The sequence below is a fragment of the Morus notabilis genome, unplaced genomic scaffold (genome assembly GCF_000414095.1).
Source record: "Morus notabilis unplaced genomic scaffold, ASM41409v2 Scaffold5613, whole genome shotgun sequence".
NCBI lineage: Eukaryota > Viridiplantae > Streptophyta > Magnoliopsida > Rosales > Moraceae > Morus > Morus notabilis.
The window spans coordinates 1-7,563 of NW_010362815.1; the positions used below are offsets into that span (position 1 = coordinate 1).

Consider the following 7,563-nt stretch of genomic DNA (forward strand, 5'->3'; position numbering starts at 1 on the left):
AATGGAATAATCTGGAGTTGAGTACTCGGGAAAACACTTGGAAGGTACCCGAGGTGTTGGCTGAGGTGCTACACCGAAGATCTTCGGTGTTTGAGAGGCCTGCAGGGTTACCTCCGGAGCGTGCGAAGGATCATGCGATAGTGCTTAAGGTGGGAACTTCTCCGATTAATGTACGTCCCTATCGTTACCCTCAGGTCCAGAAGGAGGAAATTGAGAAGTTGGTGGGAGAAATGTTGGCCGCGGGGATTATCCGGGCTAGTGTAAGTCCAAATTCCAGCCCCGTCCTCTTGGTTAAGAAGAAAGATGGGAGTTGGCGTTTTTGTGTTGATTACAGGGCTTTAAATAAGGAAACTGATCCGGATCGTTTCCCTATTCCGATAATTGATGAACTTCTTGATGAGCTTCATGGGGCAGCAATTTTTTTCAAGATTGACCTTAAATCGGGATATCACCATATTCGGGTCAAACTGGAGGACGTGCCGAAAACCGCTTTCCGCACACATGAGGGCCATTACGAGTTTTTGATGATGCCGTTCGGGCTTACAAATGCTCCCGCAACTTTCCAGTCACTCATGAATGAGGTGTTGCGAGCATTCCTTCGAAAGTTTGTCTTAGTTTTCTTCGATGACATACTTGTCTACAGTCGTACTTTGGAGGAGCATGTTCACCACTTGGATAAGGTGTTAAGGGTTTTGCAGCAGAACCATTTATTTGCAAATGCGAAAAGTGTAGTTTTGGCCAGCAGTCCTTGGAGTATTTGGGGCACATTGTCTCGGGCAAGGGCGTGTCAGCGGACCCGGCTAAGATTGAGGCAATGCAAAATTGGCCAACCCCGACCTCGGTGCGTGACTTGCGGGGATTTTTGGGATTGACAAGGTATTACCGTAAGTTTGTCGCAGGGTACAGTCACATCGCATGGCCCCTAACTAATTCGCTTCGGAAGGATGGGTTTCAGTGGACGGAGGGAGCTGCACAGGCCTTTTCTGATTTGAAACGCGCTATGACGACCGTGCCAGTTTTAGCTCTTCCTGATTTCACGAAACCATTTGTGTTAGAAACTGATGCTTCGGGGTTTGGAGTGGGAGCAGTGTTGATGCAGAACCAACAACCTATTGCATATTTTAGCCAAGCTTTATCTTTGCGGGCTCAAGGGAAATTGGTGTATGAGAGAGAATTAATGGCCATTGTTTTGGCGGTGCAAAAATGGCGGCCTTATTTGCTTGGCCGACACTTTGTGATTCGTACTGACCAGCGCAGTCTTAAGTATTTGCTGGAACAACGCCTTGTTAGCGTGGAGCACCAAAAGTGGCTTACGAAGTTGATGGGGTGTGATTTTGAAATTCAGTTCAAACCGGGGCAGGAAAATCGCGCTGCAGATGCTCTTTCCCGTATTGTCTACTCGCCCGGGCTGAGTGCCCTGTTGGTCTCTTCCATTGTTGACACGCAAGAGCTGCAGCAACAGGTGTTGCAGGACGAGAAGCTCAGCCGGATTGTTTCTGTGTTACAGCTTCAGTCCGACGCTTATCCTGGATTTTCTTTTTAGCAGGGGCGGTTGTTGTTTGAAGGCAAAATGGTAGTGCCCCGGGGTTCATCTTTCATTCCTAAACTGCTTCATTCTTACCATGATGGGGTTCTTGGAGGCCATTCAGGTGTCCTTAAGACTTATCGACGTTTGGCAACTGATTGGTTTTGGTCGGGAGTGAAGAAGGATGTAATTTCGTATGTGGCCGCATGTGATGTTTGCCAGCGTTGCAAAGCTTCTACATTAGCACCTAGTGGCCTGTTACAGCCTTTGCCCATTCCCGAACGGGTGTGGGAGGATATTTCAATGGATTTTATTGAGGGATTGCCTCGTTCGGAGGGATTCGATACCGTTTTGGTGGTTGTTGACAGGCTTAGCAAATATGGACACTTCATTGCCCTAAAACATCCTTTCACGGCTGAATCAGTAGCTAAGTGTTTCATACGAGAGGTTGTTCGTCTCCATGGAGTTCCGCGTACCATTGTGACCAATCGTGACCGAATATTTCTGAGTCATTTTTGGACCGAACTTCACAAGCAGATGGGGACTACTCTCGCGCACAACACCGCTTACCATCCACAGACGGATGGTCAAACGGAGGTCGTTAGTGTCGAAACCTATTTGCGCTGCTTTACATCGGAGACCGGGCAAATGGTATAAGTGGTTGGCTTGGTCGGAATATTGGTATAATACCTCGTTTCATACCGCAGCCCGTACTACTTCGTTCCAGGTGGTCTTTGGCCGTGCTCCACCTCCGTTGCTGCGCTACGGTATCGGAACGTCTCCAGTGGACTCGGTGGATCAGCAATTACAAGACAGGGATGCCATGTTGGACTTGCTCAAGTCTCATTTGCTTCGCGCTCAACAGCACATGAAGTCAGTGGTTGATGGAAAACGCCGAGATGTGCAGTATGAGGTTGGTGATTTAGCGTACCTTAAGTTGCGTCCCTACCGACAGGTGTCTTTGGCTCGTCGCCGCAATGAGAAGTTAAGTCCACGTTTCTATGGTCCTTTTGCTATCACTGCCCGCGTTGGACCTGTAGCTTACCGACTTGTCCTGCTGGAGGAGGCTGCCATTCATCCGGTATTTCACGTTTCCCAGCTGCGCCGCGCGATTGGCAATGGTCAAGTTGCGTCTACAATTCCACCTCAGTTAACTGGTGATTTGGAGTTGTGCGGCACACCAGCGGCTTTACTGGGCGTGCGCCAGCGTGTGGTAGGGGGTCATTCCGAGTCTGAGGTTTTAATCCGTTGCGAGCATCTTCCGGCGCATGATGCGACTTGGGAATCCTATGAGGCCATCGATCGCCAGTTCCCTGATTTCCACCTTGAGGACAAGGTGCGTCTTTGGGGCGGGAGTAATGATAAGCCTCCTTTGCGTTTTACCTATGTGCGGAGGAAAACTCGTGAGAGGATTGTGGCTGGTACAGGGGAGGACAGTGGAGGCGCGAGTCAGGGAGGTAATCTGGGCAGGGTGATGAGCTGGCAAGCCAAGGGCGGTTATGTAGGAGATAGTTAGTAATTAGTCGGTTAGGCTGTGTGTAAGGGGGGAAGTTAGAGGGAAAGTTAGTTACTGGAATAAGGGAGTATAAATAGTTAGATAATACCTGGGAGGAAATTCATTCATTCATACTTTGAACTTCTGAGACAAGTTTAGATTTGGGAGTGCAAGGGGTCACTCGAACACCCCCATACCTAGGTTCAGATTCTGTAACTTTTCTGCCATTAATTCAGTAATTGAGCTTGCGATTCGGCTCGTTGTGCATAATTCTGGTGTTGATTGTCTTGAATTGTTCTATATTTCTCTACGTGCTTATCAATATAATATTGATTGCATCATCAATCGCCAGTTCCTCAATACACAGTTACTGGATTTTTAGTCGAACTTTAGTTACTTCAAGAATTGACTTCGACCTTTAGGAGATGTCTCAAATCGTAATCATTGATATGTCTCTGTTCTTTTAAATTAAACCAGTTTACCATAGATGGCTGAGGCTCGAGGGCTTAGTAAAGAGGTGGCAAGAAAAAACCTTGTAGCTGTAGTAGATTCTTCTGAATGATGACCTTGTAGCTGTAGTAGATTCTTCTGAATGATGTTAGACACTATTGATTAAAGTTCTGGTTTCTTGTTTCAGCATCGGTTGTGAGCAAACGGAAGAGATATGACTTTCTTTCAGGTATCTTCTATGCTTCCTCTCAATATCTGCCACTTCTACTTCATGTAAAATATTAGGAACATCTTTTCAACAGGTTTACGAATTACGCTCTCTTTGGCTCTGCCAAATAATGTGTGCAGATTTTGTGCCTGAGAAAGTGAGAGCTGAGGATGCATTAGCAGAAAGAAAATTAATGGAGCGAGAAACAGCTTTGTAACTCGAAAACATAGTAATGAGATGATATGGAAGCATACCCGTCTTCACATTTTCACATGTTCAGCTCCACGTGCTGTTTGTTATCTTCCCCTACCGAACACAGGAAGCATCGATTCATGGTCCAGTTTTGCAGTGGGACTACGTAAGTATCATGGTTAAAAGATGGAACGTGATTTGCCATATGATGAGCGTATGGATCTCACTTCCAATGACGGGAGCTGGTGAAGTATCTTACGTAGTGCAGATTTGTTGAACCTTCATTAAAAAACCGGCTATGTTATCTTGTTAGCTATCCAGTGATTAGGATTTTGTACGATTACTGAGTTCCTCTTGTAAAATTTTTTGAAACTTTGCAGGAAGGAAATGAATTCATTGCAAGTACACTTTTGAAAGAACGACTTCTTGTGCCTTCTGTGGTGTTTGTGTTGTTTCTTTTGGGGTGATGATGTAGAAAGATGCAAGTTTGGAATAAGTTCGAAGATGCCATCTAAGTCGATAGAGAGCATCCTATTAAAGCTAAATATATTTGCCAAAGTAAGATTACAGATAAAGCAGCACAAATACATAATACCTCTTTAACAAATGAGATGTTTTGATTCAAGTTTTTCGTTTTTATTCTGCTTTTATCATCAGCTCTTAAACGGGAGGAATTGAGACAAATATTCTTTAAAGTGCATGTGTCCGGACTTTTACCTTTTTACTCTTGATTAATATCCATTTTCGTCATACAACCATATTAGTTGAAAGAGTACTAATCAGAGTATGAGTAAAAATTCAGATCATGCATTATAAGGTAAGTACAGCAATTTTTCTCAATAATAATCTTCAATTCTCTGCATTAATTTTAGGATGCAATAGAAATGTACATGGCATCATCCATAGGAACATAAGTTCCTCGGTCACTTCGATTGCAAGTAGTGATCTTACCTCGCAAAACTGTCAGTATCAATCCAAATCTTTAATCTTATGGTAGCTCTTCCATTCGTGTCGAGCAAATTATAACGCGCATCTTTTCTCTTCTATTTATTAAAAAAAGAAACTATTTACTCCCTTTTTTCGCGCCCATAGAACACCCACTTGAGAAGAAGTACTTGTGTTTTCATTCCCCGCTTTTCCACGCAAACTAATCACTATATAGCCAAGCATAAATTTCCCTTTCTGTCTCTCTCAGTTCGCTGCTCACCTTCCCAAACACAGTCGACAGGTTATGTAACTACGAGATTTTCATTATTATTATTATTATTATTTTTTGTGACTACGAGATAGTTTTCATAACTAACATAATTTGTTCTCTAAATTTCATCTAAATTATTCACTCCCACCACTTATAAAACCCCCCTCCTCCTCCCTTCCATCTCCATGCAACTATCAAACACTTGCTAAAACCAAATTCTTTGTAGCCTGAACATTCCAAGCCTTTTTGCACACACAAACCATAACCAATATACATACGCTAGATATAAAACATGAAGAGACAAGCACTCATCTCACTTTCCTTCCTACTTTTCTTCTTCTACCACAGCACCGGTATATCTTTAGCCCAGTCTCCTGCCCAAGCGCCATCGAAAAGTGAAGCTCAAGCCCCGACTAAAGCTCAAACCCCCGCTAAAGCACCGACGTCGACTCCAGCAGTCGAACCCCCGTCCGAAGTACCACTTGTTCAAGCCCCACCACACAAAGCCCTGGCCGGACCAACCGATGTCTCCAAAGTCCTCGAAAAAGCAGGCGGCTTCAGCGTCTTCATCCGCCTCCTGAAGAGCACATCCGTTAGCATTCAGATCGAAAATCAGCTCAACGTCTCCAACACCTTGACCATCTTCGCACCAACAAACGGCGCGTTCTCCGCTCTCAAACCCGGCACTCTCAACTCCCTCTCAACCGAGCAAAAAGTCCAGCTTGTGCAATACCACATTCTCCCATCTCTCGTGTCCCTCCAAAATTTCCAAACTCTGAGCAACCCTGTAAGGACACAAGCCAGCAATATCTATGACTTCCCACTCAACATTACAGTTGAAGGCAGTTGGGTAAACATGTCGACCGGAATTGTGAACACCACGATTTCAGGGACGGTTTATGAAGACAATCAGCTGGCTATTTACAAGGTTGATAAAGTGCTTCTTCCTCTTGGCATTTTCGCTCCGAAACCAAAGCCATTGGCGCCGGCACCAACGCCAGTCCTGAAGCCCAAGAAGGAGACTAATTCTTCATCTTTGTCTTCGTCGGACGATTCGGACAGCCCGGCGGCGGTGTCGGATACTGCTTCTACGGCCTTCAGTCTGGCCGGAAATGGCATGGCCGAGAGGATTGGAGTTTTTGTGGTTGGGACGATTTTCATTTTGGTCTCAATTTGAATTGGGGTGTGAAAGTGATCGACAAGAATTGTAGTACGTTGTCCTGAGTTCTCTCGAGTTGTTTGGATTGATGATCGTTGCTCGTGTGTTACACTATTTATTTAGTAAGACGGTCGATCCCGTTTGTGATGTATTTATCTTTGAAAGTGAATTGAATTAATTTCTTTGGCTGTGAAAAAAGAAAATGTGCATTATAAAAAACTAAAATCTCAGAGAGGACGACCACAGTGGGAGTCGAACCCACGACCTTTTGATCCGAAGTCAAACGCGCTAATCCACTGCGCTATGCGGTCCTGTTCGTGAAACGATATCATTTTATAAATCTTATAATTATATTAAGATCCACTACCTGGTGCTTATGTGACGAAGTTTAGGGCCGGTAATATGGGCCACGACACGAATTTTACGGGTTAGGGTTGAGAAAAAAGAGGTTCATGTCAGAATTGGGTTGACATGAAATTGACACGAAAAATACGGGTCAATTTCGGGTTGGACCTGCCTAACCTGAACACGACACGAAACTCATAAAAAACTAAAAAATACATATATTTTTCATTTCATATTTTAAATTTTATTATGTACTTGTGATATCATGATAGTTATACTTAAAATCTTATACTATTATTTACTTAATTTCAATGGATGTTATTGTAATTTAGTGTGTTATGAATTTTAAGTTATTTCTAATATGTAAAAAACTAAATAAAAGTATACAATTTTCGTGTTAATTTTGAATTCACAGGTCAATTTCGTGTCACGGGTCATTTTCAGGTCGTGTCGTGTCAACTCGTAAAGTGATCGTGTCATGTTCGTGTTGCGATTTTTAAAAAATTTCGTGTCACGGGTCGTGTTTGGGTTGACTGCAAATTTAAAAAGAAACTATCAAAACACGACACGAACACGACACGTGATACGAATTACTACCCCTATAACGAACTGTCATAACCTAAATGTTGTCACTATTTTTTCTTTTGCTTCCCTATTAATCATTACCCTTATTCCTTGTATATTTGATGTTTATAATAGTAATCTTCAAAATAAATAACGATGCTCGACATCACATCGTAGTGCTCGATATTACATTTTACGTAAAATAAATTTATATATAAAGGGCATTTTAACAAGATTTTAAAAATAGATCAAATTTGTTAACTCATACAAAGGGTAAATCATTTTAAAGAAAAGAAGAAATTGGAATTACACTACATATGTGGCAGCAATAGGGAAATTTTAGATTCTTGGCATCCGGAAAGATAATAAAAACAACGAAAATAGTAAAAAATAGACCAATATGAAAAGCTTAAGAAAGTATATAGGC

General features: G+C 42.9%; 1 protein-coding gene and 1 non-coding gene across 2 annotated transcripts; one reads left to right on the forward strand and one right to left on the reverse strand.

The window, feature by feature from the left end:
• Positions 1 to 4,664: 4,664 nt before the first annotated feature.
• On the forward strand, positions 4,665 to 6,245 carry LOC21384206 (fasciclin-like arabinogalactan protein 12; the record flags this gene model as incomplete). The annotated part of the gene is made up of 2 exons (XM_010102948.2): positions 4,665 to 4,687; positions 5,417 to 6,245. Coding segments are annotated over 2 exons (852 nt in total), but the record flags the coding sequence as incomplete, so codon positions are not given.
• A 219-nt stretch (positions 6,246 to 6,464) lies between these two features.
• TRNAR-UCG lies at positions 6,465 to 6,538 on the reverse strand. The gene has a single exon. It is a non-coding gene; the product is annotated as a tRNA-Arg (tRNA).
• Positions 6,539 to 7,563: the final 1,025 nt, after the last annotated feature.